Source organism: Xenopus laevis, chromosome 3L, assembly GCF_017654675.1.
Source record: "Xenopus laevis strain J_2021 chromosome 3L, Xenopus_laevis_v10.1, whole genome shotgun sequence".
NCBI lineage: Eukaryota > Metazoa > Chordata > Amphibia > Anura > Pipidae > Xenopus > Xenopus laevis.
The window spans coordinates 133,996,767-134,022,079 of NC_054375.1; the positions used below are offsets into that span (position 1 = coordinate 133,996,767).

The window sequence follows — 25,313 nt, forward strand, 5'->3', positions numbered from 1 at the left end:
AACCGAAGGCCTATCTATGTCCCGAGTGGAGGGGAGGCAGATGCGCACGCAACTTCGGTTAGGATCTATGAGATGCGCGCGCAACTTCAGCCGAAAGACATAGATGCGGCCTTCGATTAGCAGATGTGCTGGAAGGTTAGGATCAGAACAGGTTAGGATCGGGGAGGCAGATGCGCTGGAAGGTTAGGATCTAGGGAGGCAGATGCGCTCACCGTCTCCTTCTGCCTCCCGCCGCCTCTTCTTTCCTGCTCACTCAGGCGGCGACCGCTGGAAGGTTAGGATCTAGGGAGGCAGATGCGCTCACCGTCACACTAGGGGAACCGGTTGCGTACCTGCACGAAAGTCTGTATAAGCGTCGGCCATCTTGCTACTCCTCTGCGACTTTGTCATCCGCCCACTGCCAAATCCGCCCACTAAAGTCTGTATAAGCGTCGGCCATCTTGCTACTCCTCTGCGAGTTTGTCATCCGCCCACTAAAGTCTGTATAAGCGTCGGCCATCTTGCTACTCCTTTGCAAGTTTGTCTAATGGCGGCGCTAGCGTCACTCTAGGAGGGGAACCGGTTGCGTACCTGCGTGGGTGGCCATTTTTAGCAAAACGGGCTATATTATCTCCAAAAAATATTGATGTTGACATGATAAACAACCAAGTGATTGCATTACTTCCTGGACAAAGCTGTGTCTTTCTGAGTACTGACTGTATTGATTCTGAAGACGAAAGTGAGAAACTTAATTTCCCATTAGAATATTTAAACACTATCAACAATGCTGGATTACCACAACACAATCTTATACTCAAAGTAGGAACAATAGTCATGCTGTTAAGAAACCTTAAGGGTAGGGGCACACGGCGCGATTTCGCCGCGATTCTGCGCTAAGCGAGTTGTCGCTGCGTTTTTTAAGCCGAAATAGCTTTGCTAACTTTGGCGCTGGCGTCAATGCAAATCGCGGCAAAATCGCTGCGCTAATTCACACGCGGCGATTCGTTTTCTATTGTCGTCCGAAGTTGCCTCGCTGAGCGTTTCCGGGCGACAGTAGAAAAAGAATCGCCGCGTGTGAATTAGCGCAGCGATTTCGCCGCGATTTGCATTGACGCCAGCGCCAAAGTTAGCAAAGCTATTTCGGCTTAAAAAACGCAGCGACAACTCGCCCAGCGCAGAATCGCGGCGAAATCGCGCCGTGTGCCCCTACCCTAACACTAAGCAAGGTTTATGTAACGGTACACGGTTGGTTGTGAAGAGCATGAGACAAAATGTTATCAAGGCAGAAGTGCTTACAGGATCCCATAGCGGTGATACTGTTTTGATTCCCAGAATTGACCTTACCAGTTCTGACCAGGAATTACCTTTTAAACTTAAACGACGACAATTCCCCATTAAGGCTGCATTTGCCATGACAATCAACAAATCACAAGGACAAACATTGGATAAAGTCGGCATTTACCTATCTGAGCCTGTGTTTGGTCATGGTCAACTTTATGTTGCATTTTCAAGAGTGCAGCGTTCATCTGATGTTAAAGTCAAGATTTTAAGTACAGCTCACCAGGGAGAACTCATTCAAGGACAGGAGAACATTTTCACAAAAAATGTTGTTTATAAAGAAATTTTTCAGTAACACTTTACTACCAATAAACTCAAAATTTAAGAATTCTAATAGCAGATAGGTAATAACAAGCAATAGGCACAGATTCACTCTACATCCCCACAAATTAGCGTCGCCAGTTGCTGCCTGGGGATGGAGAGTGAATCAGCACCCATCGCATTTTGCTGCCTCACTGTTGTTACCATTCTTTCATTAACGATTCTTTAGAGAATCGGGGGTTTACTGGTGTAAAAAGAGTTGGGGAGCAACACAAGCATGAGAAAGGTGCCAAATAAGGGCTGTGATTGCCTATTTGGTAGCTCTTATGTGGACTGGCAGCCTACAGGAGGCTCTATTTGGCAGTATTTTATGCAACCAAAAACTTGCCTCCAAGCCTGTAATTAAAATAAAAGCACCTGCTTTGAGGCCACTGGGAGCAATATCCAAGGTGTTGCTCACAAGCCTCTGGTTGAGAATCACTGATCTAGAGGGATGCAGTTTGTCTATATCTGGTCTGACTTACTGATTCTTATTTTAATCTGCATTCTGTCTTTGTGGTGCCAAATGAGGGCTGTAATTGACTATTTGGTAGCCTCTATGAGGACTGACAGCCTACAGGAGGCTCTGTTTGGCGGTACATCTGGTTTTTATGCAACTAAAACGTGCCTCCAAGCCTGGAATTCAATAATAAGCACCTGCTTTGAGGCCACCACGATAAAGCGCTACATTGCAGACTCTAGCTTGGCCCCCACCTCAAGATGAACTTTTGCTTTCTCCAAAGTCATGAGTTGACATGTAAAGAAACCCAGGCCCCTCTGAGTCAGAGTCCAGTGACTTAATCAATGAGTCACCCTGTCTCACAGTATGTAATGTTGGCTACTGCTGATAACATCAGAAATTTTACTTTCAGATGTGTTAAGTGTAAGTAGTTTGAGGGATTTTTTGAGAAAAATAGAAACGTGATACACAATAGCAGAGAAGGGTATCTAGAACAGCCAGATTGATTAACTTGCACTAATTTTAGGTTACTGTAAGAACACCTACCCTGCAATGGAATTAATAGACGGGTAGAAAAATAAGCATTTATTGTACAAGCATGCAGTATATATGGCAGCTTATTAAAACTAATGCATGTGCTGTCAAAACATAAAGAAATGATATGGCCTTAGGATAGGATTTACCGACAAAATGTTCCCCAAATTACAGTAACCCCCTGAGAGGAATAGAAAGATGAGATTGACTGTGTTTATTGCTACTCTGATGGAAGGACTCCCCTTCTTGCTTTCAACACTTGGTCATCTACATTGGTCAGTGAGGAATAGTTTTTATATATAAGGTGGTTCAGACCTTGAACTTCTTGATGCTACAAATATACCAGTCAGTGCTATGCTTACTGTACGTCCAAAGCTGTAAAGCTTTGACCAGACGGCACGGTTTATATACAGTCTGGCAAAGTCAAGGCAGTTTGTGATAATTCAAGTTACTGTTCTTATATACGGTCATTTGAAAAAGTTTGGGAACCCTCTTAATTCTTTGGATTTTTTTTGTCATTGGCTGAGCTTTCAAAGTAGCAACTTCCTTTTAATATATAACATGCCTTATGGAAACAGTAGTATTTCAGCAGTGACATAAAGTTTATTGGATTAACAGAACATATGCAATATGCATCATAACACAATTAGACAATTGTATAAATTTGGGCACCCCAACAGAGATATTACATCAATACTTAGTTGAGCCTCCTTTTGCAAATATAACAGCCTCTAGACACCTCCTATAGCCTTTGATGAGATTCTGGATGGTGGTATTTTTGACCATTCGTCCAAACAAAATCTCTCCAGTTCAGTTAAATTTGATGGCTGCCAAGCATGGACAACCTGCTTCAAATCATCCCATAGATTTTCGATGATATTCAAGTTGGGGGACTGAGACAGCCATTCCAGAATATTGTACTTCTCCCTCTGCATAAATGCCTTTGTAGAATTTGTTGATATTGGTTTGAATTCAACTTTAACAAGGGCCCAGTCACTGAACTAGCCACACAGCCCCAAAGCATGATGGAACCTCCACCAAATTTGACAGTAGGTAGCAGGTGTTATTCTTGGAATGCAGTGTTCTTCTTCTGCCATGGAAAGGGCTTTTTGTTATGACCAAATAACTAAATTTTTGTCTCATCAGTCCAAAGCACTTTGTTACAAAATGACTGTGGCTTGTCTAAATGAGCTTTTGCATACAACAAGCGACTGTTTGTGGCGAGTGCAGAAAGGGCTTCTTTCTCATCACCCTGCCATACAGATGTTCTTTGTGCAAATTGCGCTGAATTGTAGAACGATGTACAGATACACCATCTGCAGCAAGATGTTCTTGCAGGTCTTTGGAGGTGATCTTTGGGTTGTCTGTAACCATTCTCACAATCCTCCACATATGCCGCTCCTGTATTTTTCTTGGCCTGCCAGACCTGTATTTTACAGCAACTGTGCCTGTGGCCTTCCTTTTCCTGATTACATTCCTTACAGTTGAAACTGACAGTTTAAAACTCTGAGATACAGTAGCTTTTTGTAGCCTTCCCCTAAACCATGATACTGAACAATCTTTTGAGAGTTGCTTTGAGGATCCCATGCTGTCACTCTTCAGAGCAGAGTCAAACAGAAGCACAACTTGCAATTAGCCATCTTAAATACTTTTTCTCATGATTGGACACACCTGCCTATGAAGTTCAAGGCTTAAGGAGCTGATCCAACCAATTTGGTGTTGCCAGTAATCCATATTGAGCTGTTACATGCATTCAAATAAGCAAGAATACAAGGGAACCCAAATTTTTTCATAGTAATTTTTTCACATTTGATTTAATTTCATACAACTGAATACTGCTTCACTAAAAATCTTTGTTCAGAAAACACCCCAGTACTCAGATGTTCCTGGGAAATGAAAGACATGCCACTGGTTTTTTTTGTATCTTTTTTGTTGAAAGTCAATTATTATGCAGGCTGAGAGGGTTCCCCAAACTTTTTCATATGACTGTACATTGTCTGAGTGCTGTCGGTACAGATTGCCTTCTTCCTCACCAACACAGAAACTGGTGACCTATAAAACCACAACTCCCTGTTTTTTGGGTTGAGCAGGAATGATGGTGATGGTTTGTAAAATGAAAGACTCCATATCTAAATAACTTATTGTTGCTTTATGACAGATAAAATGGAAGGATAAAGGGGTAAAGGGTCATTGACTGCGGTAAAAGGGATTTCAGACCCTTTTTTTCTTTCTATTAAAATGGAGCTAGCATCACTGGGGACAGATTTCACTTGGTTACCACCCCCCCTACCTTTGCATGGTCAGTTGAGGGTTGCAAAGAGAACATGTGATAATTCAAATTACTGTTGTCTGTCTGAGTGCTATCTGCACAGACCGCCTTCTTCCTCACCAACACCCACGGAGAAACAGTTGATATCTTCAGTAATAGCCATCAAGGATAATCTTAGTCTTTCACCACAGCTTTATTCACAGATGCAAACCATTGTATACACATTGGGGATGCAGAAGCTATTTATACATTTCACTTCATGGGTGAAACAGAATCTTACAGTCTTGAGCTTACATCATTAAATGCTCTAGCGTTAAACAGTCCTTAGATTTTAACTATGCTTCCAAGTGAGCTCCTCACCAAACCATGGGCAGACAAAGAATGCAATATGGTCAATAACTTGGGAGTCTTGGGTTTAATTTATTTTGATCACTCTTTTGGCTTTGGGCAATACATTTTGATTGTAATCTTTAACGCCCAAATAAATTATCGCAAAAGCTGTCTAGAATCTCCAATGTGCTTACAGAGTTGACCAAACTGCTGCACTTACAGAGATGTGAAACCTGTGGGTAGTCAACTTTGGTCAAGCTCCAATTCCCACCATGCTTCAGCTTCAGAGTGCAAGGTTTTCTAGTTCAACTGTAGGATCTTGAAATATTTATGCTTGGTCTTCAATAACCAACTTTACATGAAGTTTCTGGCCTACCTCATTCTTCTTGGAACTAGAAACTATGTTTTCCTTAGAAGACAAGATGAGCTTGCCTTTTGCCTAGCATCATATTATAGGACCAATTATCAAGAATGCTTGGGACCTGTGGTTTTCCAGAATTGAGTGGAATGGATTCTGTAATTTAGATCTTCATACCTTAAGTCTACTAGAAAATAATGGAAACATTAAATAAACCCAATAGGCTGTTTTTTCTTCCAATAAGGATTAATTACATCTTACCTGGGATCAAGTACAAGGTACTGTTTTATTATTTTGTAGAAAATGGAAATAAATTTGATAATATGAAGTCTATGGGTGATGGCCTTTCTGTAATTCAGAGCTTTTCAGATAACAGATCCCAAACCTGTATAAGCATGGCTTACAATGCTTTCCTGCTAAATTTCCTCTAAATAAGATTTTTTTTTCTAATTTCCACAGTCCCCACTGTTACTGTCAGCACCAACTTCTGTAAGGCTCTCAGTTCTTTAATACATATAAACCTTGTGCACCATTGAAAAAATCAGAGTAATATGGTAAAAGTTCTGCCTCTTGCTGCCTGCTAGTTGGCTCGTAGTCATGTCCTATCGATCAGCTGACCTATTGTATTGACCTATTGAATCAGGCTTTTGTCTTGGAAGGGCACTTAACCATACTGTAAATGACCCATCTATATATAATGAAATTACCTAAATACATTTAAAATACACATTATTGATAACCGGAGAAAGGGCATTTCTCTTGTCCCTGGTTTTATACACTGCCATTTTAAACACTGCACAATCATCACTTTCTCTGTTTTTTTTAACAGCCTCATATCTTTCTTTCAAGGGATTTTTAAAATTCCATGTAAAGCTTTTATTAATAGTAGTATTATTATGTTGAAGTTCTAGAACATCTCCGATTAAATTCCATAAACTCTATTTTTATAAGTCATACAGGCTCTGCTGATTCACAGGTGTGAATCAGCAGAGCCGGGCATCATTAAAGGGCCTGCAACAGTGAGAAAACACAAAAAGAGAATACGTTTAAATGCATCCTCCTAAAGCAGGGCCGTGTTCAAAGCTTCAACACTGAAACCCCTGGAGAGTATTATCTCTAATTAGTGCATTTCTTCCTCTTTCCTAATACATGCCTTGACATTTTATGCTGTCATTTCTCTCCTGGGAAATATCTACTAAGGTGAGAGAAATCCTTCCCAGGACAGGAGGATCTCCATTGAGTATCAACAGAACCTTTGGTCTCAAGCAGGCCTTGCCAGTAATGTTCAAACCCCCATTTTCCCATCTTCTCACTTTTCATCTATCTATCTATCTATCTATCTATCTATCTATCTATCTATCTATCTATCTATCTATCTATCTATCATCTCTCTCTCTCTCTCTCTCTCTCTGTCTCTCTCTCTCTCTCTCTCTCTCAATCTATTTATCAACCTATCATCTATCTAACTATCTATCCACCCATTCCAAATACATTATATTGTGCTTTCTAAAAGTTTAGTACAATTGCCAATGATAGGTTATGGGAGCAAGAATCAAGCCCCTATATGTGATATGGACATAATCAGAAAATAACCATTTTTAGCTTTTTGTCACCCATTGGGGCTCTATACAACCTACCAACATGTAATTCAAGGTGCATAAAAACCATCATCATAATTGGGAGCACCCCGTTCCTTCCTTCCTACCCACCCTGCTTATTAAAGTGCTCAAGCTCCAAAACCCTTTGAAATCTATTTAACTCTGTCTTTTATTTATATATGAGATAAACCCGAACTAATGTTATATGAGAATATTCTGTAGGTGTGCGTGTTTTCTCAGTATAAATGCATAACGTGTTTATGTGCTACAGCAGCACTAAAACTAGTCCAATAAAAAAGAAATGGCAAGACACTAATCCTGGGTTATCTGCAGCCTATTTTATTACATCACACAGTATGCGCCGCTTCATACCAATACGAATTGACATACAATCATAAATTACTTATTTATGATTATATATTTATTTTTATTTTTTTAAAGCCTGCTTTCTGATTATTTTTATTGGCTGCCTTCATGTTAAGGATTAAGCGTCTTATGACATGGAAAGCTACAAAAACATACTATTAGGGCAAGTTTAATGTCATTAAACATGGCACTATTGTGGTCTGATAGATGCTGTGAATCTAAATTCCAGAGTAGTTTAGTAAATCAAGCCTTTTGTATTAAGTCACGGTCAAGAAACCGGTGGCTGTGAAACCTCAACTCCCTCATTCTTGGGTTGGGCAGGAATGATAGTGATGGTTTGTATAATGAACGACTCCATATCGAAATAACTTATTGTTGCTTTATGGCCCTGGAGAGATAAAAAGGAATGGTAAAGGGTCATTGATTGCAGTGAAAGGGATTTCAGACCAGTGACCCTTTTTATCTAGTAACATGGAGCTAACATCACCAGGGACAGATTTCACTTGGTTACCACCGACCACACACACACACACACATACACACACACCCGCAACAATCAGTTGAGGGTTGCAAATAGGACAAACCAGGTTCTTGGGAATTTTAAAAGGTATAACTGTCATTCATTTTTTCTATGGCTAATTGCCCAAGGGAATTGTGCCCACCAGCAGAGAACAATGTCAGTCAATATGATCCTGTCCACCTGTCATTGCTGCTAATGCTACTCAATGAGAAGTAGTGGTGTGTGAAGTACATGTAATGGTGACATATGGACCTCTGCTTAAAAACAGTCACATGGGCACTTGCTGGGAGGTCACCCTGCCCCCAGGTGCTCACAGCTCTTCTGAGCCATTGAGCAGGCACCTCTCAGCAGTCCAAACCTATCTCTTGGCTAAACCTAAAAAATATTGGTGTATTATGCAAGTTTTATTGCTAATAAAATTGGGAAGGTGCTAAGCAATTGTAATCTTGTAATGCCACCATTACCAAGGGAAAATAAAGCCTATGGCCTCAAAAAGCAGCAATTACTAAGATTATGATTTTGGAGAGCTCTTTATAATGGTCACTCATGGTGTCATGTAACATTGCCAGAAAACAGTCTGTACAAGGAAAATCAATATCTTAACTGGCTGAAAAAGAAACCAGCCAGCTTCTTGTCATGTAATCCCTTTGTAATGTACAGATGTCACTTCCCAGAAGTCTGGCATAGTCAAAGCTGCCATTAACCGCCATTAACATCACTTTCAACTAGAAGGTACCAGGCACCCTATCCCCAAAGCTTCAGGATCATGACCTGTTGTTATGGTGGTGCAGAATAAAATTAGAGGTCAGTGGTCCATATTTTAATTCCCACCTCTGTAATGGTGGCATTAAGAGATTACATTGTACAGGTATGAGATCCGTTAACTGGAAAACCGTTATCCAGAATAATGGAAAGGCCATCTCCCATTGAGACCAAATTTTGAAAAATCATTTCCTTTTTCTCTGTAATAGTAAAACAGTACCTTGTACTTGATCCGAACTAAAATATAATTGCAGTGATGGACGAATCTGACCCGGTTCGCTGAGAAATGGCTAAAAATTTTCCAAATGCCTTGAAGTCAATGGGTGACAATTTTTTTTTGACACACAACAATTTTTTTCACTCATTGGAGTCTAAGGGGCATTTTTTTTGCGTCGAAACCTGGTGAAAATTTTCGTTCATCACTAAAATTAGTCCTTGTAAAGTAAAAACAGCCTATTGGGTTTATTTAATGTTTAAATGATTTTCCAGTAGACTTAAGGTATGAAGATCCAAATACGGAAAACCCCAGGTCTCAAGCATTGTGGAAAACAGGTCCCATACCTGTAATTATTTCTGTAATTATTTTCTTCTTGCTTTGCTTTTCCTAGCTTCTTCACAATTTCATTGAATTAGCAATACAACTTGCATAAGACACCAATATTGTTAGCTTTAGCCAAGGGATAGGTGTGCCTGCTTAAACAGCTGCTAATGGACATAAACAACTATTGTGGCACCAGGAAAAACTGCAGATTCATTACTGAAATCCCCATTGTGGTAAGCAGAGATATTTGTATTATTAACTTGTATTTATAAAGTGCCAGATTGTTCTGCAATGGCGTGACTTAGTATGACTCGATGTCGTTCCCAAATCTTTATTAACCCCACCAAATAATCAAACCAAAATACTTTCTGGGTGAAAAGGCCGCAGCTTGTTTTATTCCATAACCTTATTCAAAACTTGGTAAAATTATCCACCAACAAACCAGCGTTATTATTATTATAAAATAAATGAGTAACAAGTTGACATGTGTAAAATTACAAGCCGCTGAAGGCTGCATATAACATTTAACAATATTTTGCAATAACTTAACAATATTCCTGTTCACCTACCCGTTCTCCAGCCTAAGGCTAAGCCACCATCACTTGTTTTCATACCTGCTGTGCCTCCTTGCCCCTAGGCCTAGCCCTGGGCCAACTCGCCTTGACACTACCACCCCCTTTTGGCTACCCAGTAGGGGGGCCCCACTACGCCATGCTGCGACTTTATCCCCCCACCTTCCTTGTCGGGCGGCGGGAGGAAAACCCTGTTACTCCTTGTGGTCCTAAAAGTAAGACTTGCTCTTCCCGCCTCTCTCACCCCTATTTAATGATTAAGGCCCTCCCCTTCTTCTTTGCTTTCCCTTTCCTACAATCCCCAGAATGCCTAGCATTCAAGGTACCACCTTATTGTCCTACTCATCCCTCAGTCATGCCTCTCTCTGCTTCACCTGTCCCAGGGGCGCTCTATGGGCTTCTTATCCATCAACCACATTACATACAAATACTGATTGATATAGGAGGTAAAGAGTACCCTGCTCAACAGAGCTTACAATCTAACAGTACTGCCTTGGAATGCATTAGACAGGAGGGTAGAGGAGCTCTTGAGATGTTGATACTGAGGTCCTGAATAATTTCACAGCATTAAGTGTGATTCACAACCCATCAGCAGTGCATATAGAGCTGCCAGTGTCTCAGCAGGTGCAACCTTATTTGATTTGATCCAAAGGGGTGGGGGGATTTATTATGTTAGGGGGATATTTTGCTGCAAAAAGGCACCCATGAAACATTGTCCTTTCTTAAATATATCATAAAAGGCACTTTCTAGAATGGGATTTACATGTTTATAGACATACATGTCTAGAAAGATCAGGGGATTGTGACATTTTGATTGTACGAATGTCACTACAATATGCACAGTGACATTAGGCCTTCTTTTCCTTATGCAATGTAACATTAATGTAATTTCAGCCTCGTGTACATAAAGCATTGCATTTTAACTGCATCTGGAGTCTCTCGTCAAGCAAAGAAAATATACTTATTTGTAGAAAACGTAGACGCTTGCAAACCCTTTTTGACAGGAGAGATATTAAAGTCTATGTTGTGGGCCATATGGAAGGAAGGTAGTTAGAGCTGGTGAGATGTAAACAAGTGTGGGGGGGGATTAATGAACTGTAATCCAATAATTTCAATGGCAGCAAACATATGTAGTGATTGGTTGTCACTGTAAAGCTCCCCATAGACGCGACGATTCTTCTTGCCGAACGACCGATTTTAGGGAAGTCCGACCAATCCATCGAAATTATCGTGCGGTTAGTGGGATTCAAAGGATCGTACATCTTACAATTTTTTGGCCATCTGTCAGGAAATTGATCGGCCAGGTCAAAAAATCTTTGTCAGTCCCAGTGCAATCTATCTATGTTTGCAGGGCCAAGCAGGCAGCTCCCCTTTGTTTTCCTGGCAAATTGGTCTTTTTAGTTGATGGTAAATTCGTACGATCGCACGATCGTTCCGAGAAGATCGTGGTCTCACGATCAGGATCTGATCTTTTAAAAATCTCAACATCTATGGCCAGCTTAACATCATCAGAATCCTACCAATCAATGAAAGGAAAACATCACTCCTGATGATCCATTTGTATTGCTGGCACCAAGAAGCTTAGCCCATGTACTGTGGGTACTAAAGGCACGTGCCAGAATGTCATTCCATCACCCCTCATGCTCCTTCCCATCCCACACGTGTGGTCAGTAGGTCATCAAACAATCTTTGGTACAGCGTACACAAGAAGAGCAGCTTTAACCACAGTTAAATGCGGTCAAGTGATGAAAGGGAATATGTCACTAGTCTTACAATATTGCCTCATTTGGCTTTCTAGATGGACAGGGAATAGGGTAGGGCAGGGGTCCCCCTTTTTTCACTCGTGAGCCACATTCATATGTAAAAAGAGTTGGGGAGCACCACAAGCATGACAAAATTTCCTGGGGTGCCAAAGAAGGGTTGTGATTGGCAGCATACAGAAGACTGGCAGAACACCTGGTTTTATACAACCAAAACTTGCCTCCAAACCTGCAATTCAAAAATGTAAACCTTTGTGGCCACTGGGAGCAACATCTAAAGGACTGGTAAGCAACATGTTTCTCCAGAGCCACTTGTTGGGGATCACTGGGTTAGCGTAAGATATCTGTGGGTAAACTCATTAGATTTACAGAAGAGTGAGGTCTAGGTCAATTTCTTGCTTCTCTCCCCCAACCATGGAGCTGGAGGCTGTTGACTACTCATTGGCCAAACTCTGCTGCCATCAATCTTGGGATCCCTATTGCCACACGCACACCAGTTACAAAATAGGCTGGGCTGAATTAGAAAGAGATGAAACTATAACATTTTGTGCTTGGGTAATTTCTGCTTTCCTCCTGGCTGAAGCCTAATTGTTGGTTGTCCCTATTCTGCTACATATACCATACAGATTTCTCTTGGTCTTTGTGCAAATGACTACTTGTAGAGTTGCCAATAAAACCTGTAGTTGGCTGACACTTATGAAACATATTTTGACGTTTCTTCTGTTCTCATCAGTCATTATAGCATCTCTCTTTTATTTAAGGTTAAGGCAAAGGTTGAAGGAAAAGTGGTCTTGTGGAGGTACAATTTCCACAAAGAGAGAATATTAGTCATGTGACCTGCCTAATGATACAAACAGAAACAGGCAGACAATGATGTGTAAAACTATTATCCTAGACAGCTGTCTAGGTGGGTATTACATCTTTACCTAAGAGGCAGGGCAGTTCAGTATTGCCTTATGCTGAGACCGGTAACTAACAGTTTGCAAGTACATTTCCGTAATCTTATGTTTCAGTGATCATTGCATATCAGATACAAATAACCCTACAAATACTCTGTTTTATTCTCCTGTAAGGCTATGGTGTAAAATAAAAAACAATACTGTAATCTGTCTTCATCTACACTTAACTGTGTATCCCAGTATCAACTGCTCCTGGCGGCTTTTTCTTCATATAGAATATCATGCACATTATTATTCAGATTCCATTTGTGCCGGTACATGTGACCCCTTTGGTTGTTATCCCCACTGCGCCATTTATGTTCTCCTTCTAATTCTTCTTGATATCTGTTCATCCTATAACCTTTACTTCTGTACTCAATACAACCTACAATATCCAAATACTATCTTTTCTTTGATGTTGATCCTTTTTATGAATCTGTTTAGCACTATGTATTAGCTCCATGCAACCATGTTTGCTGTTTCCTATTATTCATTGCAAATCCTCTTATTTAGCTACATAAACCTTTGTCTTATTACTCCACCATAGTTCCTTATCAATGATCCATAGAATTTTAGTTTATATACCATCTCCCTATAACCCATTATATTGATCCATATACGGTACCAAATCCTTATATTTTCTCCTATTGTTCCAAATAACCCTCCCTATTACCCATTTTTCTGCTCCTTATAATGCCCCTATATAGTATATCCATGTAACATTTCCCTTTTAACTGCTCAAATCTATTTATATAACCTCCTACTTAGCTGCACATATACCTCTCCCTGTTATGGTCTATCATTGTAAATCTTCCTATTGGCCCATATCACCACTGCATAAAATATGTTCCAACATCTCAGTTATGGCTCCAATCCCCCTATAGATCCATGTAACTTCCCCCTACAACTCCTCCAATCTTTTGATATAAACATCTTCTAAGCAGCTGATATTGATATCACCTCTCCCTTTTGCATCCCTCTAAGTCTCCCTATTGAGCTCTTATGTATGTTATGTCCCCTATTACTCATTCATGGCTCCAAACCCCTCTCCCTATAACTATTGCTTCTGCCTATGACTCCATATCATTATCATCTTATAATGCTTCCTATAACACTGCTTTTTGTTCCACATTTTGTCACCATTATATAAATAGTTTCATAAATCAATTCCATATACCAAGACTAGTGATGGGTGAATTTGAGGCGTTTCGCCGAAATGGCGCCAGCGTCTCGTTTTTGACGGCGTCCATGTTTTTTTTTTTACGCTGGCAAATTTTCACAGTGGTTTTGCGAATTTTTTTGCCGGCGGGAATTCGCCGCAAATTCGTGCCTGGCGAATAAATTCGCCCATCACTAACCAAGACTGCTTGCTTTAGGCACCTTTGTATCTGACTGCATCTCAACACACTGTCTTGCAGTTGCCACTCACCTCTTGCTGAGAGCTTCTTGGTGTTTATAATCTTTGCTGCATATTCATGGCCTGAGCAAAGCTTTACACAGCGTCTGACCACTGAGAATGCTCCCCTGGAAGAGACAGATACGACACCAGTTAAATTCTTATATACATATACATAAACCATCTGCACTCTTTATTTTCTTCATTCTAGTTCAAAGGTGGAGCATGCACTTTATTTATCCATGTGGCCTGTCTGTATTTATCTTGCAGGAGGAAAAAGGTGGTTTGACACAGCAGATATTGTTGGCCCTAACCCAATTTGTGTGCCCCCCCCCACATGAAAGTCTGGCTGCTGTGACTACTTACCTTGTGTCAGCTTTAAAAGGTATCAGTACTGAGATTAACTGGCCCCTGCATTGTTGATACCTCATATTCAGACTGTAATCTCCTGCATTGTTCACACCTGTGACACCTCTGTTGTTCACACCCCTAAAGCCCTGTACTGTTCACACCTGAGCCCCATAGGGAAAGTGCCCACGTTGTTCACTTGTTCACATCTCATACAAACTGCTGGAGGGGCACCTGTATGTAGCACAGTATAAACTGTTCATTGTAGAGTGGTCTTTTGCTGTATTCTGCCTGCCCTATGTTCTCTGCGTGTGACTCATACTCTGCTTGCCATATACTCCCTGTGTGCCATACTCTGCCTGCCATACTCTGTCTGTGTGTGCCATACTCTGCCTGCCCTATGCTCCCTGTGTGTGCCATAATCTGCCTGCCCTATGTTACATGTGTTCCATACTCTTCCTGCCCTACTCTGCCTGCCCTACTCTGTCTGTGTGTGTCATACTCTGCCTGCCCTATGCTCCCTGTGTGTGCCCTACTCTGCCTGTTTGTGTCATACTCTGCCTTCCCTATGCTCCATGTGTGTGCCATACTCTGCCTGCCCTGTGTGTGCCATACTCTGCCTGTGGAGACGAAACTGGTGGGGGTTTGTTAGCATTTAGAAATACTTGTTAGGGTGCCCCAAGGTGTTTAATCATGTGTTGGGAAAGGGGGTTGTTGTGTTATCCACAGGGGAGGATGAGGTATATGGATTTAAGGGTATGTCTTAATATGATGATGAGTGATATCCCTGCAGTGAGCACTAACCATTTGGTGTGTTACCACCATTAATATGAATTGTTCCTGACGAAGGGAGGGTTAAACCCCCCAGAAAAGTTGATGCACAGGTGGTCACAATAAAAGGGGTAATCTCCCCACCTGCAACAATATGGTGTCTGTGCAATATGGTGTCTGTGCAACTCTCTTAAAACTCTACATTGTATTGACAAGTGCTGACCATCTTTAGACTGTAAGCTCTGCAGGGCAGGCACCTCCATCAACCTAAATCTCTTAAAATGTGTGTTTTGGAAATAATGCCAGTACTGGATAAATCTGCAGCATTACTGGTGAAGGTTTCATATCAGCGTCAGACTGGGCTCCCTAGAGATCACCAAGAAAGTGCTATCAAGGGCTGCTCCTCTCACAAACATCAGCCATAGAAAATGCTAAAGGATATTGACCTTCTATAGTGCTAAGAAGCAAATTTTACTAGTCTGTTGCCCCCTATAGCCTGAGGAAGCCTGGGAAGACTATCTGATTCTCTGGCAGGCCAGTCAAACCCTGTAGGCGATTAGAAATTCACCTTGTTTCTTGCATGTTTTTATGGTGGGGGTGGATTACAATAATTACATGGTGAACTTTAGGTAGGCGGTAATGTGATACAGTGACAGATTCTGCTGCCAGTAGAGTAATAACAGAGAGACAGACTGCAGGTCAAAATCAAGATGCTCAAGGGTAAAACAGAGTGCAGTCTCCCACAAGCATATGGAACAGGAGTGCTGCTGGGGCAGGGCATAGAGTGTACATGCCCTGATTGTCTTGGTCCAAAAATATATGTTATTGTTTTCTACATTCTATACTACTGTATGTGCACCAGGGATGCCAAATCTGTGGCTGACCACAGCTTTAAAGAAGGATCACAGGACAACAGTGAATGAAAAGAGAAACTCTTAGAGCCCATGTTTATTTATAAAGCTGCTTGAACTGAGAAAATAACTTAAACAACACTGAATGGAATTGATCATTTAAACATTAGGGGGTGGTTTCTCCCCAACACAGCATCCCGCATTGACCTCGCCCCTTGTTCTCTAACGCTTTCATTGTCTATAAACTTTACAAATGTCATAAGTCTGGCACTGGTTTTATAAGTCTACCCAGAAGCCCATTTATTTTGGTCCAACTGTTAGAAAGCGTTTTGGATGTTACAGTGAACTGACCACTTATGAGTTTGAATGGATGCCTGTGGTCCTCATGTATCCCAGGATAAATGTCTTGCCCAAGGTATGCAGTTCTACAGAAAAAAGTCTCATCCCAATACATTTGGCCCAGAAAGTAGAACTTCATTACATCATCTTTGGCCTCCTTGTGAGGTGTGAGATGTGGTCCTCTAAGACATTTTTATGACCCTCTGTCTGCCCAATAAGTCCATAGACTTATTTTTATGACATAAAATTAGGCCCACTGCTTACATGTGGCTACATGTCTGACATGAGCATTCAAAAGCAATACAAGGAATCTTCACAACCCCAGTGGAAGGACCCAATCATCATAAAAGTGGTATCATTGGAATGCATTTGTTCCCAAGCTTTCCATTACTCTGGTGAATAAAATATAACACACTTTTGTGAGCATGTAATCAGGTGGAATGATTTAAGGCAGAGATGTCCAACTGGAAGCCTGTGGGCTGGATGTGGCCCTCAAAGAGGTTTTTATGGCTCACAGACTGCTCAAGTGCTCCATTGACCTCTTTTGATGACATCATAATTTTCTTACAATTGGTCCATGAACCTGTAGTGTTGTAAATAATTGGCCCATTATAACGAGACAGTTGTATAGCACTGATTTTAGGTTTGAGGACCGGGAAATAAAGAAGAGATATTATAGGTAGGAATTTATAAGGTTGGCAGAAGTAATAGATGGAGGGAACAGCTTGGGTAAAGTAAAAGTTGCATGCATGGTCAGAAAAATATCTGAGGAGCTGAGTTTGAATCAGCGCATGAGGCTCATTAGTCATAGGAAGATGGAGATGTAGTTAGAGGAGTGTATTTTCCTGGTCAGTAAAAGAATAACAGAGATGGCTGCAGGATGGAATGGATTGCAAGTGACAGGTACTGATGTATTAAGCCATGGGGAAACTCTCCAGTGACTCAAGACTCTCTAATTCCTAGGAGATTCTAAGGAGCCCATTTATCAATGTGTCCAAACACGGTTTCCATGTGATAAAGGGGTTCCAAAGAATTATATAGGGACTGGGAAAGATTTTAACTCACTGGAGGTTTTTGTCACCAGTTAATTCATCTCAGCCTGAGAGTGGTGTGTGTGGGGGGTCAGCACTGGAATAGCAGATGCGGCCAGAGGAAGCGGCAGGGAGAGGTGACAGCTGTTCAGTGCTAAACTTGCATTGGGAATTGCAGATATCTGTGATACAGCCTCATACGCATCCAGCAGAATTCTAAATATAGGTCTCTATTGACCCCACAATGTAGTCACATTCTGTATGCTCCCAGAGGGGAATAAATTAATATCGGTGTCTGGACGTGAGCAAAAAACATGCGCAGCCTCGGTGCAGAGTGCATTGGATTTTACCGACAGTCTGAGCAAAAAAAAACATTGCATGAGGATTTTTGTTTTCTGCAGAGCTCTGCCCTTTTGGGTGTAAGTGCCGCTGGGCAAATGCCAGCAGGGTAGTGCTGAGCCAACACTTTCTTTTTTTTATTATATCCCTTGTTGTTCTGTACTATAGTTCAACTACACTGTTATATCCGTGCATGGTCACAATCTTCCAGATACTCCAGGTTCCATATAGGAACAGACAGTTATAAAACGGGAATGGCTTCCCTTCCCAAACGTCATAGAGCCATGGTTTGACTACACAGTCTTTCTGAGAAATTCTGTATATTGTCAGCTTTAGACAGAGCCTCATTTCATCCTTGACTAGGGTCAAGACTTCCTATTCATAAATCCTAATATTCCCTTGCATTACATCAAGAAAGCTCCTACTATCTTAAAACAGAGACTATATGTGTGCAGGGGGCTTGTTATAGGTGCAGGGTGCAGTACAAGGAGTTACTGTTGGGCATAAGTCCTGGGTTAAAAGAGTTAAATCTGACTCATATACAATAGTTTTACACTTGGTACAATAATTTAGTGCTGCAGGTGGTCAAGGCTGAGAGTCGGGTATTATAGGTACAAGCATGAAATCCATTATCCGGAAACCCACTATCCAGACCAGAAAGCTCTGAATTACAGGAAGGCCATCTTCTATTGACTTCGTTATAATCGAATATGAAAAATGAATTAAAAATTATTTCCTTTTTCTCTGTCATAATAAAACAGTACCTTGTACTTGATCCCAACTAAGATATAATTAATCCTTAGTGGGCAAAACCCCGCTGCCCATGTATAGGAGCCATGCCAGCTGGGCACTACTTGTAGCGTCATTCTTATGGATGTTCTGTAGAACAGATATACCCCGTTTCCCATATACTGTGTCCATACATGTTACATTTCCAGTTATATCCTGATTCAACCAATAAAGGCATGTCTTATTAAAAAAACGTCCTGCATATTCTGGGTACAGCAGGGCATATATTTCTGGGTGGCATAAGCAGCACTGCCAGGGTTCATGCACATATCCACTACATAGGATACATAATACCTGGTTGCAGGAAAGAGAAAGCAAACAGATAATAAGGGTAATAAGGTTAGACAGACAGGGAATTATAGCTGTTCGCTGTCTTGGTGTAAATGAATTAATCCTACCGCTGTGTCTGTGTTTAGAGCAAATTAGGCCAGGTCAGTTCCTCTGCTCTGCTTAACATCCTGGTGACATTGTGACCTCACATCATACAGGGCCTGTCCTGAAAACCTCATGCATTTGAGAGGCAAGTGTGACATCAGCACTTGGGGGAGGGAGGACTAGGAACACGAGGGCGGGCAGGGGTGGTGTAAGAATCCAGGGGGACACAGAGATACCAATACACCTGCCAATCAAATCATGAGTCTTCAACCCCAGTGTTACCTAACCAATCATCCATCAAATACCCTAATGTATACAAAACGCTTGCTATGTTTTACCATAATGTAGACAATATCAGGCAGCCAATTTCTCATTCATATGTGTCAATACTGGTCAGTAAGCCAAGCTGCCCAAGGTATTTAATAACTCCAGTTCCTTTGAGACACCAGCGATTCACAATTACCCTGCACTTTGAGTATCTTTTAGAGCTTTGCTACAGAAATCAAAAAGAATCTGTCCCTTAGTCAGTATTTTCAGCTTTAAAAGAAGGTAATAGAACATCTGCACCAATCTCCACTCACAACCCCCCATGGATTTCCCACTATTGTAATCCATCCCCCAAAATCAAAGTAGGTCCTCTCATTGTCACCCAGAACACACCATCAAAATCTCCCTATATATAGATCAGCTATTATAACAAGCACCCATCCATCATGCACTGATTATCCACCAATGTAACCCAAAATTCCATTTTTGCTGTATATTAGATTAGGTTCATGCCCACCCTACCGGTGTCTGCCAGTAACCAGAAATGATACCCCTGCAATCTATGAATAGTATTCAGCATTGCTTAGTCCCGGTCACCCCAAACCTCACCCTGCATCTCACAACACCTCCCAGAAGGAATGTACGCAGACACTCCGCCAGGCACCCAGACACTATATAGACACAGAATTTTAGATAGGTGCTCCTGCAGAAACATATGCTCAACAATGTACAAGAAATCAAATTTTACATGCATGTATGCACCTGTATATCTATATGTGACTTGTTCATACAAATACATAGACATAAATGCAAGCATACCTATATGTATAAGATAGATAGATAGATAGATAGATAGATAGATAGATAGATAGATAGATAGATAGATAGATAGATAGATAGATAGATAGATAGATAGATAGATAGATAGATGCATAGATTATTAAATGCATTAACATTGCGTGCAGGGTAAAATGCACTCTCATGCCTGTATTGGATTAATCATCTAGGACACATGTAGACATAAGTAAATTATATCTGCAGTCACATCAAGAACTGGGGTAACAAACTGACTCCCATAGACACCCTGCATGACCCTGACTACACTACAGGGCCCTTTCCCGAGTCCACTTGCACCCAGGGGCATTGGAGTAAATAATCCTAATGGGGAGCCCAAGCCAGGGAGATAGGTTTGCTGCCCCCCCCCCAACAGGGTGTTTCTAATCCCAGATGCCCAGCTGCGGGTAAGGAATGGGTTGATGACTTACTTGCCAATCTCTTCATAAAGCTGGTACTCATCTGTGAAGCGAGTGCAGGTTACAGCCATGTCTGCATGAGATCGCGGCTCTGCGATGCTTCTTGGATTTAGTTGGGGACAGAAGCTGTTCAGTCCTGAGTGGCAGGGAGTGAGATGCTCTGGAGAGAGTGGTCTACCTGCCCCTTTAATTGCTTCTTTTTTTTTCTTCCCTTCTTGCACCTTCCGTAGGGCTCTCTGCGTCTTTTCTATCGCACACAGACACACTCACACTCTCTCACACAATAAATAAATGCCAAAAAAGGATGTAGGGTAACAGAAAGCCAGAAAAGGGGGATGGAGAAAGAAAGAGACAAAGGGTTTGGTTAGAAATCTAGGGAAAATGGGAGAAAGGAAAAAAAAAAAAGAGAGGAGAGACAGCTTTGAATGTGTCTTGCCTGTAGTAATTTCAGACTGAGAGAAGAAGAGGGAGGGATGGAGGGAGGGAAACAGAAGCAGAGAGGGAGGGCAGAGATAGAGTAGAGATACAGGGAGATGAAGAGAACAGGAGGGGGTACAGGAGAAAAAGTATTGAGGACAGGACAGAAGCAACCATTTATGTGCCATCCTATGGAGAGAGAAAAAAATTGGGGTCTGCAACGCATTGCAGCATAATGTATGCCAGATCCCCTCCAGTTACCGACAGGTTAACTCAGGCTCTCTCCTATGTGTAACCAAGCAAATTTATAGACTTCGACACTGGTTATTGATTATAAATACATCTGCATTATACAGACAGTCCAGCAGATACAGAGTCCAGCAGAACCACACACTGCAGCATCGGCCTCTGGGGGTTCATTATGGGTGCCCACGGCCTAGCGCAGAGATGTTTAAATTACGGACACAACTCCTAGCGTTGGCTGTGGTGGGTTCTGGGAGTTGTAGTTTAACAACATCTGGGACCTGCTGCCCTGAGAAATAAGGCCAATAAGCATGAAGGGAGCTGTTGTTAGTGGGCCACAGACTGTAAACCAAGTCCTATTAATGGACGGGTGCTGTGTAACACCAGCTAGCATCCCCAGCCATTTATACACAAATGAGTAAGACTGGGATCAGTGGACAGCTGTTGCTTCCATAATGAAGAACAAAATTACAGATAATGGGCTTGTATAATGCTGGGGTTCCTCACATAAACACTGACGCTTTCACATTGAATGCAAATAACTTGAGGGTACTGTACAGGTATAGGATCTGTAATACAGAAACCTGTTATCCAGAAAGCTCCGAATTACTGAAAGGCCGCCGCCCATAGACTTCATTTTATCCAAATAATCCACATTTCTAATCATTATTTCCTTTTTCTCTATAATAATAAAACAGTAGCTTGTACTTGATCACAACTAAGTTATGCTCAATCCATATTGGAAGCAAAACCAGCCTATTGGGTTTATTCAATGTTTGCATTATTTTCTAATAGACTTCGGCTTCCAAATTACGGAAAGATCCCTTATCCGTAAAACCTCGAGCATTTTGGATAATAGGTCCCATACCTGTAAATTATATTTCAAGCAGAGAGGCTGATAAAGAACTTGTTACAGTAGCCACCATGGGAGAGAATTATGGCAAAGGGCAGAAGTGTAGCCCTGGAGTGTTATAGCAATTTGGAATACATATATATATATATATAGATATATATATATATATGGGTTAAACTGCAACCTTTTCACCCAAACTCTTTGTAGTGTAGGCAATTAGTAGTCAAAGAAAGGGGGTTGGGAATGTGGCTACTTGCATTTGGCCCAAACCATGCATGGAGATGCAGCATGTGCCACGTTACCATGGCAACAGCTACTGGAACAATTACATCGTAATATACTACCCCCACCTCACGCAACAAAGGAGGGGAGTCCCTTTCGTAAATTGAAGTGTCAGGAGGGAGAAATTAAGGTTTAATTCTTAAAGTCAAGATGTGACTATAAATAGCCATGACATGGGGAGGGGGAGCAGGTCAGGTCTGTTGAGGCACGCAAGTGTGCTCATTTTTTCCCATATTAAGGAATCCAGTGGTCTGTAAAATGTTCTCATAACAGGATTTGTTCCCTCCAGGGAATGGGTCAGGATTATGCAATGTTCTACTACAGCCTGTGTTGTCATTGCAGAGCGTAAAGGACAAGAGATGGAACATTCAGGTGCTGATTCAGCTGTCCTTGCAAGTCTATAAAACCAGATGGGCTTGGGCCTAGAACCTTAGGGCTAAACTCCACAGGAGATTTTGTTGGATGGTGTCGGTAGGGTTGCCATCTGGCCAGTATTTTACCGGCCTGGCTGGTAAAAATGATGGTTGATTCCAATGATATTGATAGGGAAAAAAGATAAATATATAAGGCCGGTATTTTTTTCCAGAAAAGGTGGCAACCCTAGGGGGCAGATTTACTAAGGGTCGAAGTGAATTCGAAGTAAAAAAATTCGAAATTCAAAGTATTTTTTTGAATACTTCAACCATCGAATAGGATACTACGACTTCGAATTTACTTCGACTTCGATTCAAAGTAAAAATCGTTCGAATATTCAACCATTCGATAATCGAAGCACTGTCTCTTTAAAAAAAAACTTAGACTTCAATACTTAGCCAAATTAAACCTGCCAAAGTGCTATGTTAGCCTATGGGGACCTTCTACAACCATTTTCTAAGTCTTTAGAGGTCGAAGGAAAATCCTTCGATCGATCGCTAAAATCAATGATTTTTATTCAACCGCAGGATTGCCAAATTTGTTGAAAAAACTTTGAATTCAAGTTTTTTCATTTGATGGTCGAATTTCGAAATTTTTTGTTCTTCAAATTCAAATGGTGGTGTCTGGTTCTTGAAACACACTGACTGTCACATATAGACGCACAAACAAACTACTAGACCATACAACTTATCTGATCCGACTTTACATTTTAGCTATAGTGGGATCAGACCCCAAAAATCTGATCAAAATCTCCTGTGTAGTTTTACCCTTAGAATTCTATGAGTTTGCTTGAGGAGGAGGAGGGCAGAGAGCAAAGAGGTATATTCCAACCATGAATTACTTTTTAAAATGTTCAGATACACTAATGTGGGGAATGTAAGATGCTGATTATGGAGTCAACATCTGTGTTCGATTCTGATATTCTGAGATTCTGATATTTACACTACCTATACTTGTGTCTTTTTTTCTTTCCTTAGCATCCTTTGCCGCATTCTCTTTTACTAGGAAAAAAATACATAAGACTGGTGGTTGCCAATTTTTTTCAGTTCAAGCCCCACGTTGAAGACAGTTGTGTAACTAGATGTTACTGGGCCCCACAGCAAATTAATTTCAGGGAACTCTGAATATCCAGAGATTGTCCTGTTTTACCAATATATGTTGAGATTGCTCTTTATTTGGGCCTCATGGACCCCCCTATACCTCCTGGACCTCCCCCTGCAGCTTTAGTGTCTGCTTCCTCTCTAGTTACGCCCCTGCTTGAAGGTTCATCCTTTGGCCAGAACTACCGTAGCTCATGAAATCAGTACATATAGAGAAACGTATTTGTGTAATGGTCATAGTTTCAAGAATACCTAAGACAGCAATTACATATTCACCCCAAATTCACCCACAAGCTGAGCTTTTTAGTGTATCAAATTCTCCACAATCCTTACCTTAACTGGTCTGCAGGCCAGGCCCAGATTGGCAATCTGTGAGTTCTGGCAAATGCCAGAGTGGCTGCCATATAGTAGGCTGGTGGGGAGCGGATTGGGCCTCTCTGTACAGGAGTGCCTGGGCCTCTCATTCCTATACAGGTTTTGTACAGGTAGGACATATCATGTCATTTGGGACAGACATGGGCTCATTAACATGGGCAGTAACCCATTATGGTGAAGAGATTTGTTCAGAGAGCTGCAGGAAGAACAATGAAAGCAAATTATTATTGGTTGTCACGGATTACTGCACTAGTGCAAGTGTCCCGCCTGTGGTTTGCACATGCATGTGACATCATGTCCAGTGGTGGGTGACATCACATCCGCCAGCGCATGATGTCACCTTCCCCAATGCTGAGCCAGGTACCTCTCAAACCCACCCCCCCCCTCAGCTCCACCTCCAAATTTACACTAATCTAGAAGATACTTATTGTGTAGTCAATGTTATATGTGGTAGGTTTTATAGCATTGAGAGGCCAAACCCTATACAATTACCCTCGGAAACTACTCATGTTCTGTCTTTAGTTTCCTGTTCACTCCCCATAATATACTAATCAAAATTTTCGTTTCTATACCGTTGCTTATAAATGTTTGGGACCTATTATCCAGAATACTCGGGACCTGGGGTTTTCCAGATAATGGATCTTTCTGTAATTCAGATCTTCATACCTAAAGTCTACTAGAAAATTATGTAAACATGAACTAAACCCAATAGGCTGGTTTTGCTTCCTTTAAGTAATAATTATATCTTAGTTTGGATCAAGTACAAGGTACTGTTTTATTATCACAGAGAAAAAGGAAATCATTTTTAAAATTTGGATCATTTGTATAAAATGGCCTTTCCATAATTTTCAGCTTTCTGGATAATGAGTTTCAGGATAATGGATTCCAATTATTGAAGCTCACCTTCTAGTTTGGCTACGTTTCTGTTTCGTTAGAATTTTTTCCTTTTCCAGCATTAGTGAAATGTATCACTGCATCAACTTTCCACAGGTAACCCACAACTTTCAATAATCACTTCAAGGACCAATAAAAAAACAGAGTTTTGCCAAAGTATATTTATAGTGACTTTGACGTTCCTCTTCTGTAGGCCCAGCATTGTAAATTTAGAGTTACACTTGGGCAGCCCCTCTTGGAGGTCCATTCTTTTGGTTAGGGCTCCCCTTAGCTCATAACAAGGTTACAGATATAGGTAAAACTTTGGTGTATCAGCCATAGTTTCATGAATTTCTTGGACAGCAAATATAA

The 25,313-nt window shown here is 41.2% G+C and overlaps 1 protein-coding gene across 20 annotated transcripts in view; it reads right to left on the reverse strand.

Annotated features, from left to right (window-relative positions):
• The window catches only part of camk2b.L (calcium/calmodulin dependent protein kinase (CaM kinase) II beta L homeolog), a 95,053-nt gene extending 74,201 nt beyond the window's left edge, over positions 1-20,852 (reverse strand). For 8 of the 20 annotated variants that reach the window (XM_041584990.1, XM_041584986.1, XM_041584988.1 and 5 more), the window contains exons 1-2: positions 20,397-20,852; positions 14,055-14,149 (exon numbers count right to left, since the gene is read on the reverse strand). In XM_041584990.1, the coding sequence (XP_041440924.1) occupies positions 14,055-14,149; positions 20,397-20,455 (154 nt within the window). In that variant the 5' untranslated portion in view covers positions 20,456-20,852. 20 annotated transcript variants of the gene reach the window in all.
• Positions 20,853-25,313: the final 4,461 nt, after the last annotated feature.